The sequence below is a fragment of the Papaver somniferum genome, chromosome 6, assembly GCF_003573695.1.
Source record: "Papaver somniferum cultivar HN1 chromosome 6, ASM357369v1, whole genome shotgun sequence".
Lineage (NCBI taxonomy): Eukaryota > Viridiplantae > Streptophyta > Magnoliopsida > Ranunculales > Papaveraceae > Papaver > Papaver somniferum.
The window spans coordinates 170,869,257-170,885,087 of NC_039363.1; the positions used below are offsets into that span (position 1 = coordinate 170,869,257).

A 15,831-nucleotide genomic window follows, 5' to 3' on the forward strand; every position below is an offset into this window, starting at 1 on the left:
CTGTGAAGGAAGTTTGATCTCCCATAGCAGAAACCCAACCTATGTTTTGAAAAGGATAAACAAGGTTCAATGTGGTACCAACAAGTTATGGAAGTAGATTATGGAGCACTAATATAAAAACTTCCCATTTCTTATTAGTGCTGGTTTCTGCAAGAAAATAGGATGGATGTAAATCCTTAATGAGTCTATGATTAGTAAAAGGTGTATCGCAGAAACACCTTCGAGACTTACCTATATGAGTATGGAAATAAGGCCGTTTCCTAAGAGAAGAAGACCGTTCTCTAAAGAAGACTCATGAACAAGGATATAAGCACATGGCCATTAACGTGCTTGGCTACAGAACACATGATTTTATGAAATCAATATGTGTGGAGACTCCGGTTTTATCATAAGGGGTACTTGGTTCAAGACTGGTTTCACCATAGAACCTCGATAAGGCTTTGAGTTTCTTACACTAAGTGAAGGTTCAAATCCAAAAGATACCTATCATTTATGTGTTGATTTCAACGATGATGCTTAGTCTCAATTGTGCTTGAACTACGTTGGCTTGATCCCACTCGGGTACGTAGGCAGTCACTTCGGTGATGCAGTCACTCTGATTTAAAAGTTTTAACTTTGTTTTATGGTTTTTGAAAATAGGGGGAGAATGTTGGAATATTTTCAACACCGCTTACCAAAGGGGGGTCCTGGGGGGCATCGCCCCCCAGGCTGTGGTCGACCTGACGGTTTTATTTGGCCGATAAAAGCCTGTTCGAAAATTTCGAATCCAAAAGACACCATTGATGTCTGTTGATGAAGGAACCCGACGTTTCGTGAATAGAAACCTGTTGGCGAATAAAAACCTATTCCCAACAGGTGCAAAACCCTTTATAAATAGCTTCTCCCAGTTTCGTTTAAACATATAAGAAAAATCAATCTGTTTTCTCTGTTTCAAAAAGCATCATCAGAAATCAGAAATCTCTTTGTGTGTTCTTGATTGAATCAAGGGGTACAAACCTTGAATTCAGTTTTCGTTGCAGGGCTTTCATTGTATCCTGAAGGCAATATTTCGCATACCTGTTGTAATCGCCAATTGTTATTGGGAGGGTAGAAATATTTGTCTAAAAGAAATTTATACAAGCCTTGAAAGTTTTGGAGTGCAACACTTTCTTCTCTGATTCATTCATCCTTTGTGAAACCCAATTTTTTCCAACAAAACAGTCTTGAAATGGCTGTTAAAGTAGGGCTATGGTCCTATGGATAATAGCATTCAAAATTACCTTATGCCAGAATATGTCAGCCAACGCACAATCCAATCGAGTACTAATTAGAGTAGCAGCGTGCTGTCTATTCCAATTTATAGTCTACATTTAATGAGCGAGACCATCGAACATAGAGGCACAGCACAACACAGCCGCATAGGTAATGCTGATAGACCGGAAATAGCACACCGTCCATAATTCTCACGTCAATCGACAACTGAATAACCCGTTGAATATTCCATGTGTCGGATTCCACATTACTATAAATACCAATTTTAATATTCGGATCGTTGGTTTTCTCCATTTTTATACCTCCAGTCCAGACTGAAAACGATTCGAACTTTTAAGGCATAAAAATGGAGATTCCAAGAGAAAATGGGAATTCATACGTAATTGATGATGATCATCATAGTTCATTGATATTTCTGGGAACTGGTTGTTCAAGTGCAGTTCCAAATTGTATGTGTTTGATTCAACCTTCAAATCCACCTTGCGCTGTTTGTTCTCAATCACTTTCAATCCCTCCTGAGCTTAATCCTAATTACAGGTTTCTTTTTCTCTCCATTCTATTCATTTTTTAGGGTTTCAACTTTTCATTTTATCTTGCTCAATTTATTTGCAGATCTATCAAATTACTTGATCTATTTTTTCTCTTGTGCATTATTAATTTGATTGAGAATCAGCATCTGTTTTGTTTATTGCTGGTAATTTAGTGTGATGTTATTTAATCTTTACTTTAGTTTCATAAGAAGCAGAGTTTGGATTCTATAAAACCTAGTTGTCTGATGTTGTTGGATTTCGATGTTTTGAGAAGTATGACTGATGTTAAGGAAGTAGAATCTATGAAACTAACCCAAAATCAGAGTTGCAACGATTTTAACCTGATTCTTCCTATAATGCAATGTGAATCCCCTAGGCACATGATGATTGAGAGGAGATATTATTTTTGTTTTACGGAATTGTTTACAAGGGGCATTGGATCTAATTTTTCATTTGTTACTCAGAGGATTCAAACGAAAAACAGAAGATGCTACGATCAAAATGAAGAAAACAAATTCTTGACAATTTCACAAATGTTATTATTAATAATCCTGCCCTTGTATCAATCTTATATTTGGCAAAACAAACGGAAAATCTACTAAATATATTTTAGTTTTCTTTTCTCTTTTGGCTTTAATAGCCTCGTAAGTGTTGTATTGGGTTGCCTTTTACTTCCCCGTGGCTTTTGAGTTTCAAGAAAGTCTTCACTTACCACATGCTCACAAAACTCTAGCCTATCTACTTTCTTAGGTGTTGTTGCATCTGCTTATTGAGGTCAAATTTCAAATTTAAAAGCCACGGGGAAGTAAAAGGCAACCCAATACAACTGCTTATTGAGGTCAAATTTCAAATTTAAATACAAATTCTTTATGTTCCTGCATTTTTCGTTTTTAATACTTTTAAGTTAGCATTGGCTCATTTGAAACTCATCATCATTTCTATCTTTACAGATGCAACACGTCTCTTCTTATTGATTATTGCAATGGAGATGGTGGACACAAGTATATATTGATTGATGTTGGAAAAACATTTAGGGAGCAAGTACTTCGGTGGTTCACTCACCATAAGATTCCTCGTGTGGATTCCGTGAGTTTACATATCTATATGTGGTTTACACATGTTTTTACATTTATCTGAAAATTCCACTTATAAGTATTAGCTAAGTATGAGCCTGCTTCATTCATTAAAAAAGAAAAAGAAAACGAGTTCCATTTTCTTATATTTGCATGCAATAATAATATTTGGGATGCCCCTTCTGTTGGTAACTTCATTATAACCATGTGGCCTTCGGCTCAGCCACACATTTCTTCTAGGCAAACTTTGAAGCACAAGTGTCCCTATTAACATAACATTACCACCAGCCTCTTTAATGAGGCTGAATTAGCCATCTAAACTATTAGAAACACTTCCTTGTTTTTTATAGTAAGATTTCTTTGTTACGTTGATCAAGCTCAAAACGTCTGTACTTCCATTACCAACACGTGTTCTTAATGTAAAACATATAATTCGCGTGTTGCTCGATGTCTTATTCCTGTCTTGGTAATTGTTATTATCCATCACGATTGGGTACAAATTTAGCAGATGTTATTTTGCTTTTCCTCTTATTTCAATCTTTGAAGTAGCAAAGTATGGTGGGTGATGATCCATGGAGTCGCTGGATCATGCATTACACTGTTCACGCACTTGGTATTTTGATGTGTACTTTTTTCATCGGGTTGACCTGAAGTTCTCACGGCTGTGGAGCGCACTGTTGTGGAAATGATTCAAGACCCGATTCCTGGGTGAATGTCTTTTCGCTAGTTAGATTGCCATATTTAAACCCTAACCCATATTAAAATTTAACTCCATCAATTATGTCTTAGTCAATTGCTTTCCAATAATGCTGAGCCATCTCTTTGTCCAGAGTATATAGTGAACTTTGTTTTCTGTAATACTTTATTTTGGGGCGACAGTACTATAATTTGGTTAATTGGGCTCTGCTGTTGTTAGTTTGACCTGTTATATTGCAAGAGCTTCAACTTGATGAATTAACTTCCAATTGCAGATAATTTTGACCCATGAGCATGCTGATGCAGTTCTTGGCCTGGATGATATACGTGCAATCCAACCATTTAGTCCTACAAATGATATTGCTCCAACTTCCATTTACCTAAGCCAGTATGCAATGGAGAGGTACTTAAAGTAGTTGATATGCATTGTCAACACCATAGAATGTGTATTCACTTTGCATTTGAAAAATCTAGCTGTTGAGAATAATAGTCAAGATAATGTCAACTCGTTTTTCTCTTTACATCAACCCAACTAGTTTCCTTTTTTTTTTAGTATATCTACCTTTGACATTGTACTTTATACTTTGAAACAGCATAGAAGTAAAATTTCCCTACCTGGTTCAGAAAAAACTTAAAGAGGGCCAAGAAGTAAGGCGGGTTGCACAGCTGGAATGGAAAACTATTAAAGAGGATTGTGAGGAAGCATTTGTCACATCAGGCCTACAGTTTGTTCCTTTACCAGTTACTTACCCAATTCTCTCTCTTCAGTGTTACGTTTTTTCTTCTTCCCAAATTGCTTGTGTTTTGTAATTTCTTAATGAATTTGTTTGAATTTAGGTGATGCATGGAGAGGACTATGTGTCCTTGGGTTTCCTTTTTGGTGAAAAGTCTAGAGTTGCATATGTATCTGATGTTTCACGATTCCTGCCAAACACAGAACACGGTTAGTTCTCTCTTTTTCTTTATCTAATACATTTCTTTCAGCTGTACCATTTTCATTCCCATGGCAATAGCATAGCCTTCATAGGCATGTTACGTAGCATAAGTCGAGTTTGGATTAAATGAAAGCTTGCAGAGATATTCAAAGTTTTCCTCAATGTAGTGAGGAATAAATGTTGAAAATAAATACATATTAGTATGTCCTTCTTATGAAATATCAAAGCATTCGACTGTCTAGGTGGTTAGATCTGTAACAGTGTATATCTTTGGAGTTTTCCTCGTTTAACTTAAAGAAATTGTTTTTTGCAGTTATCTCTAAGTCCGGAGCTGGACAATTGGATCTGCTTATTCTGGACACTTTGTACAGGGTAAGAAGGCATAAGTTACCACATGGTCTCTTACTTCCACACTAGAATATGATGCAGGGGCAAACCCCATCAAAATAGCTAAGCTTCAATGCACTTAGGTGGTACTAAGTCTATCTTCACCACATTATTTGCAGCCAGACCAATTATTATGCTCCAAATTCTTATGTAAATGAGTACTTGGTGATGGTGTTGCTCATTCCACAAACTTGGGAAACATGACTTTCAAAATCAAACCAGCCAATATGCATGAGATGAACATAATATAAACGTAGTTGCCAAAAAAAGTACTTCCAGATATGAACTTTGACAACTTACCTTCAGTACATGGGGACAAGCTAAGACTAAACTTTTGTTGTGCGGTAAAAGTAGAAACTGTGGTTTAGAACTAAACTCAAGTGGCTAAACCTGAAGCTTTGCGGCGCAAGTGTTTAGTGCTGGCATATATGATCACTCATCAGTTAGTGGTTCACACAAAGAATTTATGAATCTGGGTGTTTTGTCTATATTAAACCTCCAAAGGTTAGTTCTTTCGAAATTAATGCATATGAGGGAAATATTGCTAAAGTTTATTTTTGATGAATAAAATAATGGAAAAATTGGTTGATAGAAGATGCTAATTAAGCAAGTAGGACAACGTACAACTTGTTCTGTATTGAACAACTATCCTGGATCTAGGAAAGGATAACTACGTCTTTTATTCGCAAGTATTACTAGGATCGTAGATTCCCTCTGTACAACAAACAATTTCTTGCATTTACTGTGCATCGAGTATCTTTTGTCCTTTTGCTTGTTAGACTTGTCTTCTTTAGCCTATGGAGTTGTACTCAACTTTTTCTGTTCTTTGCAGACTGGATCACATAATACACACTTTTGCTTCCCTCAGGTTAATATTTTAAAACCTAGCTTTCAGTGAATTACTTTGTTGGAGACTTAATGCTTTGCTAAGTTCTCGTATCTTTCTTTTCTCAGACACTAGAAGCTATAAAGAGGATATGCCCAAAACAAGCTCTGTTAGTTGGAATGACCCACGAGTTTGATCATCACAAGGACAATGAATTTCTTGCTGAATGGTCTAGAAGGTACAGCAATGAAATCCAATTTTTCTAATCCTCACTAGTTGATGCTAAAGTTTGCTTGATTGTCTCATTACCTTTTAGTAACTGGACTTTACGAGAATCCTTAACTATAGACCAGCCTACCTCATCACTCCAACGACTGCAGTATCCTTGGACCACCCCCTGCTTCTTGCCAAGGGCTATTCTCCATATAACTTAGGCTACATGATAAGGTGGACCCATGAATAGGAGCTCCTGTTTGTTTCTTTGGTTAAATTCTTGATAAGCAACTCTGCAGGGGAAAATCCAAAAATATTGGTAGTATTTTGTCAATTCATGCAAGTGATTTTTTTTGTGGTTGTGTGTAGGGAAGGGATACCAGTCCAACTTGCTCGTGATGGTCTCAGAATACCTATTCAGCTGTAATGTGGTAAGTCAAATGGTTCTCAAGTATCAAATATGTACCCCTTCTCGAGGTTATCGTTCTTCTTCACAGTCTGTTTGAGTTAAGAACAATGACAATTGGACCTGCTAATTTTGAAAAATTAATATAATGGTGCATGCAGAAAAAATGTGCAAAAGAAATTCAACATTGACTTTTGTTCAATGTTGTGTTTGTAGGCAGATGTGGAAATTTTAATTGAGTCTTCAGATGCAGTTTTCAGTCAGTCCAGAGCAGAGAAGTTATGCTCTTTTACCAATACTATCATTGTTGTATTTACATTATTTGAACATTATAAACCATACACAATCTGTTAAAAGCTGCTAGGGAAAAGCTCATGACACTAGTATGAGGAGAGTCAGAGTTTTGAGCTTGAACTGCCTAAATTCAGAGGAACTGAATTAGTTTTTCATTCAGTTGTCTGACGGGGAAGAGAAATTTCAGAATCAACAAATATCTGTTACATTTTGAAGGGGTAATTGTATACCGTGTTCTATAATTCTGTTCTACGAACGGTTTAGTTGTGCCCTGATTAATACATTTTGAATCATTCGGGGTCGGGCTATGAGATGAATTTTATACTTTATCTTCTCTGTTCATTTTGTATAGGCGCTGCTCATTCATTTATGAGTCCACTGAACTCTAACCTTTTGATCCATAGAAGTAAATCAGTGTACTTAAGACATCTGGATATTTAACTTGAGGGACTGGTGTGGTGAGTGCTCTTTTAAATGGTTTTGTTGCTTTTTTAGAGTAGAGTACCCAAGTAGGAATTTGCAATTGTATGGATGATATATCAACGAACTACTGTAGAAGCTAGAGAGCTACTGCTGAGTGGATTGGTCATATTCCAGTCTTTCCCGCCGAACAAATGTAATTCCTTCTTCTTCTTTTTTTTAATTTAATGTCTTTTTCTAGCGAAAAAATAAAAAATCTAGCAGCTCCATGCTAGATCCAATTTGATTTCTTCGACGCTTTCTCTTGATCACCACCAGATATCATCAGGCAGATCTCACTGGGAAAATTCTGGTAACAAGACAGACTCAAGGAAACAAAGGCTGCAAGGCAGATTTTGGGTTACCAGTCGATGTGCAACTTTGAGTTCCAATATTTGGGCCCAGAACACGAGCTAGAAACACTTGTACTCTAATTTTGGGTGGCCATGAGGACTTGGAATCTTGCAGCTTAGAACACGAGCGAGCTAGAAACACTTGTGCTCTAATTTTGGGTGGCTATAGGACTTGGAGTCTTGCGGCGTGTTCGGATATCACACGAGACTATTTTATTTTATTTTATTATCTTTTTTGTGAATAATGCATCACAAAATAGAAATAAGGACTCATGAACAGCCTGGGTGTCATTTTTGTAAGACGTAAACTTTGAACCTAGTTGAAGTTGAAAATTCCAGAACACAATTTCAGAATGACTATTGAAAACAAAAGTAGTATAACTTTCGTGCGGATTTTCATGAGAAATAGAAGCACTTCTAATTCTTCTAATTCTGATAGCCGAAATTGAGGGGTCTTCCTAAGCACACTACTGCTGGCTCTCACAAAAACATTTACAACCAGTGCATGGTAAAAATTACTTCAGCTGGGGTAAATAACCTATAAATGGCCAAAACAAAAAGGAAGATAAGGAAAAAAACATGACTTGATGGTCCATTACACTCCACCTTACTTCCAAACTCCATGTGCGTTGGGAGTTGGGACCGACAAAATAATTGAGGATTTAGAAAAAGCGTATTTCATAGATTGAAAAACAAAGTTGATTGGAAGAAAACAGACACATAGATATGGAGAGATATCTCACTCAATATATAAGTTAAAAAAGAGAAATAAAGCAAGATCACATTTCATGCAAATATGGAAATACATTTGGTGAGCACCTAACATTCTTCCATACAGCTACAGGCAGGCAGAGACTTGACCTCAAGTAAGATATCCTTACAAGTGACATCTCATAAGTGCTAACCAAACAAAAAATCATAAGAGAGAGGAAGCAAGAATGCCACCTTCTTTCACATGGTATTTAAAGTTGCATCATTCAAATGTGCAATAACTAATCCAAAGGACCTAATTGGGTCCCAAAGTGTTTATTGGCAACAGCTCATGAGCCTAGTTAGCAATTCGGGATTCGGCAAACGTACGGAACGGCAAACGTACGAGTATTATACGGTTTTGTAAAATCCAGATTCGGTCCAAAATTCGGTCAACGGGACGTGATTCGTCACTAATTCGGAACGGCATACGTACGTGTATAATTCGATTTATAAATGTGAGTTCGGCTCTGAAAATTCGGTATCTATATATAACAAATAATTTGTATTTATAAGGTCATAGACCAATTTTTATGCATATGTGTGAGTTATTTAAGGAAAAAATAAACTCAATATGAGATATTAATAATATATACAACATTAGTTATCCAAAAGGACGTCGTATGGTGGTTTAGATGCTTGGTTAGTGAGTTTGAGATCTCTCTCACCTTCACCTTCAAATCTCTTCAGTCGTTTTTGTTTCATAAAAATTACAACACGTCTAATATTCGGTCGTGTATGTTCGGGAGGCAGTAAAGCCTAAAAAGTGGAGTCTTTGAAAAGTAAAAGCTAAAGAATTTATGGCGAATTAAGCGGACGTATCATTCGGGATACGTAAAATTCGTGAACGATTCGCGAATAATCCGGGAATGCCACATAATACGCGACTTGGGTTCGGAGTTGCAAACGTACGCCAATAAGACGGTAAAATTCGTGATACGGAAAAATTCGCGAATGATTCGTGAATCATTCGCGAACTTACTAACTAGGCTCATGAGAAGGAAATTACAGATTTGAAGACTAGATACATGACTTCACAGTGGAACTATTGTGAGGAATGGAATATGGACCTAATGGTTCTCTGCTAAATCTGCTAAGAAAGCAACTGAGATCTTGTATCCATCAGATCACGGTCGGAAGATATAAGATAGGATATAATATATAAAACTAAACATTAAATAGGTTGAGCGGGTACAAACATAGTCCTAAAAAGATATGTCATTTGTATACAGATGTCAACAGTGGTTCTCGGATATCATAATTACAGTAAATATAGCTTATATATAAAAGCATTAAGCAAGACTTACTTCATACTCCTGCCATTCTGCAGAGTGGGTTTGGGACGAAATCCTAACTAATACAAAGGAGAATAGGCTTGTATCCGACATATCATTACGGGTAAATCTTGTTGGAAGCTCTTTTCCTTCTAGTAGTCTAATGATCCGACAGCTGTAATTCCGCTGCCAGTAATTCTAGGATCCTGTCGGCTTACGTGATCATCGCAATTACCACTGGTTAGCTTCTGGACCGAGTTCTGGGCTAAGTTGAGAACTTCAAGGCCTTGTCTGCCCAACTGGTGAACCTCTTGTGGCGAGAGTATCTTGATACACCAAACACTATCTACAAATTCCCTGGAAGTAATAAAAAAGCGGAATTAAACACATGTTACTGGGATTCAGGCATGCACTCACTCTTAGCTTACAATGCAAGCAAGAGCTTATCCAGAAATACTCAAGCACCATTAAAGATAATGAGCAATTGTAGGATCGGGCAGTTCTCCACAAAATGTTCCTAGAAGCTATAATGCTCATGTGTAAACAAAAAGGTGAATAAGAACAGACAAAAACCTGAAGGAAAAGGTGAAGAGAATACTTACTGCCACGGGTCATCGCCAAGCAGAAGAACATCGTTCTCCCGGTCAACAAATACAAGCTGCCAGCCTGATCTCAGGGGGTCCTCTAACTGGCCTTCAAGGCTGAACATGGACGCAAGTTCACTTCGCAACTCATAGTAGCTGCTGAACCTAGTAATGTCCAACGACCTCCCAAAGGACCCCGACTTATGAACCTGTACACATCAGAAAGAATAACTAAAATGAATTGAGGCAATTAAAAGAGCTGATCTTGATCCTGCCAGCCAGTATGATTCCGAATCACTCAGTGGGTTGGCACTTCACAGTGACATTTTATGATAAAACATAAAAATCAGCTTACCTTAACAAAAGTTCTCGGGGGGTTCCCTTGATCCCCATTCTCTGGAGAAGGAAGAAAATCCGATTCATCTATACAGCTGGACGGAGTCATATCTGGATTAAGAGGGTAATCTGTGTTTGTCGTGTTCGGAAAATTGGCAGAAGCAAAAAGCACATTAGTCGATTCACACTCACTACCAACTCCTCTGAGGCTTGACATCCCATTATGCGCAAGGAGAGACGACGAATCTATATTAACTCCAAACAGAAGATTGTTTTGGGGATCTGTACTTCCTTCTTGGTCCACAGAACTATCTCTATCAGAGAATGGTGGCAACGAGAGTGTATGGTGCAAGGCGTTCCCCTGCTGTGTTCCTAACTGATCCACCTGGGGTAAATCACACTGAGTTGCCGCTCCAGAACGGACCAAAGAGTCAGCAGAAGCTTGTCTCGGCAACCAAGTAGCAGCAGAAGGGGGTAGAGGGTTAGAAATTGGCATATTAAGAAGTTGCGATGCTTCGGTTTGGGAGAATGAACCCAAGAGACTGTGTAGGGGAGATAAACTAGATGTGGCTGGGAAGCCTGAATAATTTGGCTGTTGGCTAACTGAACGGATGTTCTGCATAGATGCCTGAGATTGAGGAGAGGAGACTAGATGAGACAGGGAAGACACAACATTAGGGATTTGTTGTTGTGGGGAAGGATACTGTTGTTGCTGCTGCTGCTGTGGCTGCTGAAGTTGCTGTTGCTGCTGCTGCTGTTGTTGCTGCTGCTGCTGCTGCTGTTGTTGCTGTAGTTGCTGCTGCTGCTGATCATTAAATGAGCGGCTCTGAAGTAGTTGTTGCTGAAGTAGGGCTTGCATCTGAGCCTGAGTATGGAACTGGTTTTCCTGAATTCCTTGGACAAAGCTATGCTGTGGTTGAGATGGTTGCAACATCTGCCTCTGCATTAAAGCAGATCCAGGGACATTCTGGGATTGTGAGAATTGCATAAGAGATTCCGCAACCTGTTTGGAGGGATCCATTGTTCTCATTTCCTGAAGGGCAGCAGCAGCCATTGCTTGGTACATGTCGGGTTGCAGACCCAAAAGGGAAGCATCAAGTCTTGGCTGTATCCATGGTGTCACACCAATCCCTTGGAAATTCAAAGATTCCATTCCCTTGTCTCCAGTGTCTCCTCTGTACCACATAAGTGGAGAATTAAGTCCCACGTCGTCATCTCTACCACCTGTGAAAATAAAATTATGTCATGGGGGAATAACAGTCCCAAAATTATGTCACATTTTCTTCCTGCCAAGTTAAGAACAATCCCAGAATGGGACAACAACAGTGATGTAGTTGATTTTCAAGCCTCCAACACACAAAGAACAAGCATACCAAGAGGATTAGGTAGACCTGCCGGCCAAGGACGCTTAAGTCTGAGCGGGAATGACGACGGATACATAGGGAACGTTGTTAAAGGTTCAATCTCCCACAGTGATACTCTAGGTTGCCTCTCCCCTGCAGTTGACTCATCCCAACCGACCTACATTGGCAGAGGTGAAATTTTAAGAAGAAACAAGTTTTCTTATACATATTAGAATCCAGTTATCCACTTAGCAAAATCCCGCTGGATGCCCTGAACATACATAAGGGTGTCTACAGACCTTTACAGACCGCCAATGGGAATTCGGCCATCGAGTGGGGTCTAAGTCACTTATTCCAGTAATTGTGCCCATATACCTGTTCGTAAAGTAACCTCGGAATTAGAGTGCTGATCTGTGCATAAGACGACAAACTTACAGAACACCACAGACCCCTAACAACTTAAAACACAATGCTTCCCCCACACCATATCCACAAGTATGTGGTCAGCTTGAGCTTGATACTGAGAGGAGAAGCATAATAATGTTTTAGCCTTTCAAAAGATATCCGTTCAGGAAAAACTCAATGGTAACATGATGGATTACAAGTTTAGATTTTGTCACCTACAGCTTTTCTTGAAAGTCTGAAAGAAATTGCAGATGTGCAGCAGTTATCGGTCCATAACTAATTTATAACTACAGTGATCCTATGTAGAAGCAGCAGAATGGGTGTTCTACCCAAATCAAGCCTCAGTCTATACCCAAAGAACACATTTGAACTCATGCGACAAACAAGCAGGACTTACCGACGAACACTGGATTCCTCCGTCTCAAATAGCATCCGGAAGCGCATACCAACAGAAACGCGGGTGTGATATACTGCTTTGGCATACTTGGTCAGAGGAATAACAAACTCGGTTGGACTAGCCCTGAAAGAAAATAACTGTCATAATGAGTACGACTCTGTTCTATATATCACAAACTCAAGAAAGAAAATAGATACCAATCTCTGAGTACAACTTTCTACCTGGGGTTATAAAATATAGTAAAGCGACTGTTAGTCGCAGCCGCATGAGCTGCCGCAGCAAGAAGACCAATGTGCATACTGTCACTTGATAAAACAGATGAGGGCATCACCGTTTGTGGTCGACTGGCACGGCGGATCCCAAGAAGCAACTGGTTTTTTTCATTCCTGTTGCAAGAATAAAAAGGTTGATCTGAGGTGAACAAGTAATGACTTAAATTTGGTAAAGCTTGCCCCAGTCCTTGAGAGATGGAATAAAAGAAACAGGGCAATCCATAAGGAGACCAGGATTCTAAATCTTCCTACCAGATAAAAAGTACTGAATCCCCTGCGACAAGTCTTTTTGCACTTACAAAGACACTCCACCCAGTGGTTAGAAGATGCCTCTTGGGTTGACCTGCAATCAGAATAGAATAAACAAGTCAGAACTTACTACTCATAGTGACAATGTATCCTTGTGGCTGATCACAAGTAAAGGAACATTCTCCATGCAAAATTGATCCCTGAATATCTTTGGCATCTTTAGATGATTCAGTGTTAAAAGGTCGCACCTATTTGATAATATAGGATAATAGAAATCTACATAAAAACACTAGAGAGAGGGAGAGAGGCGGGTACATAAGTTAAAAATACCAAAACAATGAAGAAAGTAAAAGATACACATACCCCGGAAAATGTGCCTGAATTTCCATTCATTGCCATGAAGGTCTCTAGCAATCAATTCTTGGGCAGGAGGCTGCTGGGAGAAGTCCTGGAGAGAAAAAAGAAAAGAGAAGTGAGAGGCTATACCACACAGCCATACAAGAACACATCACGTGAAGCACGTGGAGGGTGAAGCTACTGATTAGCATGACCTACCAAAGGAGGAAAGACTTTTTCAGCTGCCCGACGAGGAACAGAAAAACCTCCATGAGTGCTCGTGTCACTTGCAGTCAATGTTTTACAGAAATAATTGGTTGGCTGCTTGCTTGGGCAACCCAACTCTACAGGTAAAAATGAGTCTTTTTGCTCTTGCTGCAGAAAGGTTGATAGAATCAGAAGGAGTTAATCACACACGAGCAGTAAACTTAAGAACTACATTTAAGGAAATCAAAATTACCGTGCTCAACGGTTGCAAGGTCATTTGTGCATAAACTTCATCGGTCTCCACGTCCGCCTGAACTTTGTCAAAAAACAATACTTAGGAACTTTTACAAAGGAAAAGAAAGACCAGACGAGGATTAGTTAGGTTGAGCATTACATGCATAGTCACATTGTGAAGCTGGCAGATCAGTTGTGGAGGTAAACTTGGGTAGTTAGGGATATGAGACTCAATTTCCTTGTTGGTTGATGCTGCAACCTACACAAGAGCAACAAACATTAATTAGCAGAACTATTTTGTTAGATCCACTTCAGCCATAAGATAACGTGATGTAATTGACAAGCCGGCGTCCTTGATACAGGCATATTACAACTTTATACCAATACAGAATTCTCCGGTAGCAAATCATGTCAAGAACAAATGCACACAAACCTGCTCACTATGTCCCTGGGGGAAGTAAACCACACGGCTTCCAAGAGCAGGTAAAGATACAAGAGGCCCGGCGCATGCATGCCATAGTTCAGAATTCAGACATCTCTTCTCCCCTGAAATGAAGATCAATTGTGAAAAAAAATAGCAATAAAAAAAATCCAAAACAAAGAAGAATTATGACATGGGATAATCGTTTATAACTCCTGCAGTGACCCTTTTTTCCGTCTCTAAGACTTCATAAGAAGCAAATTTATTTCAAATTATGTACAAAATTCCAGAAGATAAAGATACCCAGTGAAGAATTTTCAAGTATGCCAAATGTTGGGTAGCTAATCAATTGCTTTACCTCCTTCCTGTGTCTGCTGCTGACCGAAACCAGATGACGACATCCTCATTTGATGAGTATAACCCTTTTCAACAAGATAAATAACAAACACCAAAAACTTGCTAATCAGAAAACCCCATTTGGTAAAAGACTCATTTTTCCCTCCACACTTAAATAATAATTCCTTTCTTTTCTTGTTTAATCTGGTGAAATGGATACTTATCACCGCCACCAATCCACAAGAGAATAGAAGAATACAGATAATGATTCCACCAAAACCTTCATCCGCAGCTAAAACCCCCCCTTCTCAAAAACCAATCTTCAACCAAAACCTGTACTACTAGACGAAATTATGGTTTTTAACCTCATTTATAAGCAGATCTTCTTAAACCAAAACCCAAACCCTTTAATTTAATCACTTCAAAACCCACACATTCCAACTCACAAAACCCCTAAATCTTCTTCACACATCAAAATCCCTTTCACCTGAAGAAAATAAAATAAAATCAAAAACTTAAAAGAGAGTGATGATGATGTAAGAGGGAGAGAGAGACAGACAGAATCTTTAACTATAAATATATGGATCTCAGCTTACATTTCTTAACACTGAAAAAAAGACCAAGACATTGATGAAGGGCAGAAATGCAAAAACCCTAATCTTAGAAAGAAAGGTACAGAAGAAGAAGAAGGAAGGGAGAATAAACTTTAAAGCAAAACAAAATACTAGTAATAAATTTCTGATTTGCAGATCTTTATTTCTGAGTTCTGACACTAAACCTCTTCTTAAAAATGAAAACTTTGAGGAGGAGGAAGAAGAAAAGAAAAATCTCAACACAAACCTGATCTTTTCCTAAAGTTAGCTGCTTTCTATTCTAGGAATAGTAACAGTAGTAGTAAGATGATTGATTGTATTTGTAGCTGCTGTTGCTGTCTCTTTCTCTTTCACACACTCTTCTTCTACTCACTCAAAAAATCAACCGCCATTATTATTATTATTATTTGCAGCTTATTTTTCTCTCTTTCTTTTTCAGTTTTTATAATCAAAAACATGGGTTTCAATTTTCTTTTCATTTTGTAATTTTTTTTTCGGGTTTCTGTACTTTGTAATTATAACAATTAATTTTTTGAGTACGAAATTCAAAATTATGTGAGGAGGAAATATAGAGATGTGCTTGGGGAAACGTGGTCAGTCAAAGTTGTGTCTTCGTTTATGTCAAAACTTTTAGGGCGACCCTGCGGAAGGGTATCAGAAGGCCAGTTTTG

The 15,831-nt window shown here is 38.4% G+C and overlaps 2 protein-coding genes across 6 annotated transcripts; one reads left to right on the forward strand and one right to left on the reverse strand.

The window, feature by feature from the left end:
- The first annotated feature begins 1,521 nt into the window (after positions 1 to 1,521).
- Positions 1,522 to 6,960, forward strand: LOC113290112 (putative hydrolase C777.06c). Of its 3 annotated transcripts, none has more exons than XM_026539647.1 (10): positions 1,522 to 1,788; positions 2,732 to 2,867; positions 3,826 to 3,953; positions 4,144 to 4,291; positions 4,388 to 4,493; positions 4,799 to 4,857; positions 5,705 to 5,740; positions 5,827 to 5,936; positions 6,281 to 6,342; positions 6,479 to 6,960. In XM_026539647.1, exons 1-9 carry the CDS (start codon positions 1,598 to 1,600, stop codon positions 6,336 to 6,338), a joined length of 972 nt encoding a protein of 323 aa, XP_026395432.1. In that variant the 5' UTR covers positions 1,522 to 1,597; the 3' UTR covers positions 6,339 to 6,342; positions 6,479 to 6,960. The 3 variants fall into 3 exon arrangements, with proteins under 3 accessions (XP_026395432.1, XP_026395433.1, XP_026395431.1); XM_026539648.1 differs by having other exon boundaries at positions 6,538 to 6,960; XM_026539646.1 differs by having other exon boundaries at positions 1,523 to 1,788; positions 6,534 to 6,960.
- Positions 6,961 to 9,311: 2,351 nt separating this feature from the next.
- On the reverse strand, positions 9,312 to 15,591 carry LOC113290113 (auxin response factor 6-like). 3 transcript variants are annotated; one of them, XM_026539650.1, is made up of 15 exons: positions 15,408 to 15,591; positions 14,590 to 15,054; positions 14,244 to 14,356; positions 13,971 to 14,069; positions 13,830 to 13,886; positions 13,589 to 13,744; positions 13,397 to 13,481; positions 13,037 to 13,127; positions 12,734 to 12,898; positions 12,513 to 12,635; positions 12,010 to 12,085; positions 11,741 to 11,888; positions 10,387 to 11,591; positions 10,050 to 10,240; positions 9,312 to 9,804 (listed from the first exon to the last, which is right to left on the reverse strand). In XM_026539650.1, the coding sequence occupies exons 2-15, from the start codon at positions 14,636 to 14,638 to the stop codon at positions 9,600 to 9,602; spliced, it is 2,763 nt and encodes a 920-aa protein (XP_026395435.1). In that variant the 5' UTR covers positions 14,639 to 15,054; positions 15,408 to 15,591; the 3' UTR covers positions 9,312 to 9,599. The 3 variants fall into 3 exon arrangements, with proteins under 3 accessions (XP_026395435.1, XP_026395436.1, XP_026395434.1); XM_026539651.1 differs by lacking the exon at positions 15,408 to 15,591 and adding an exon at positions 15,164 to 15,392 and having other exon boundaries at positions 11,759 to 11,888; XM_026539649.1 differs by lacking the exon at positions 15,408 to 15,591 and adding an exon at positions 15,164 to 15,389.
- Positions 15,592 to 15,831: the final 240 nt, after the last annotated feature.

Coding starts and splice junctions, on each gene's coding strand:
- LOC113290113 (XM_026539650.1), bottom strand. CDS start 14,638: ATGAGGATGTCGTCATCTGGTTTCGGTCAGCAGCAGACACAGGAAGGA. Junction 14,357..14,589: donor GCAGCAGACACAGGAAGGAG/GTAAAGCAATTG, acceptor TCTTCATTTCAG/GGGAGAAGAGATGTCTGAAT. Junction 12,086..12,512: donor GAGGAATCCAGTGTTCGTCG/GTAAGTCCTGCT, acceptor CTTTACGAACAG/GTATATGGGCACAATTACTG.
- LOC113290112 (XM_026539647.1), top strand. CDS start 1,598: ATGGAGATTCCAAGAGAAAATGGGAATTCATACGTAATTGATGATGAT. Junction 2,868..3,825: donor AGATTCCTCGTGTGGATTCC/GTGAGTTTACAT, acceptor TTCCAATTGCAG/ATAATTTTGACCCATGAGCA. Junction 5,937..6,280: donor CTTGCTGAATGGTCTAGAAG/GTACAGCAATGA, acceptor GGTTGTGTGTAG/GGAAGGGATACCAGTCCAAC.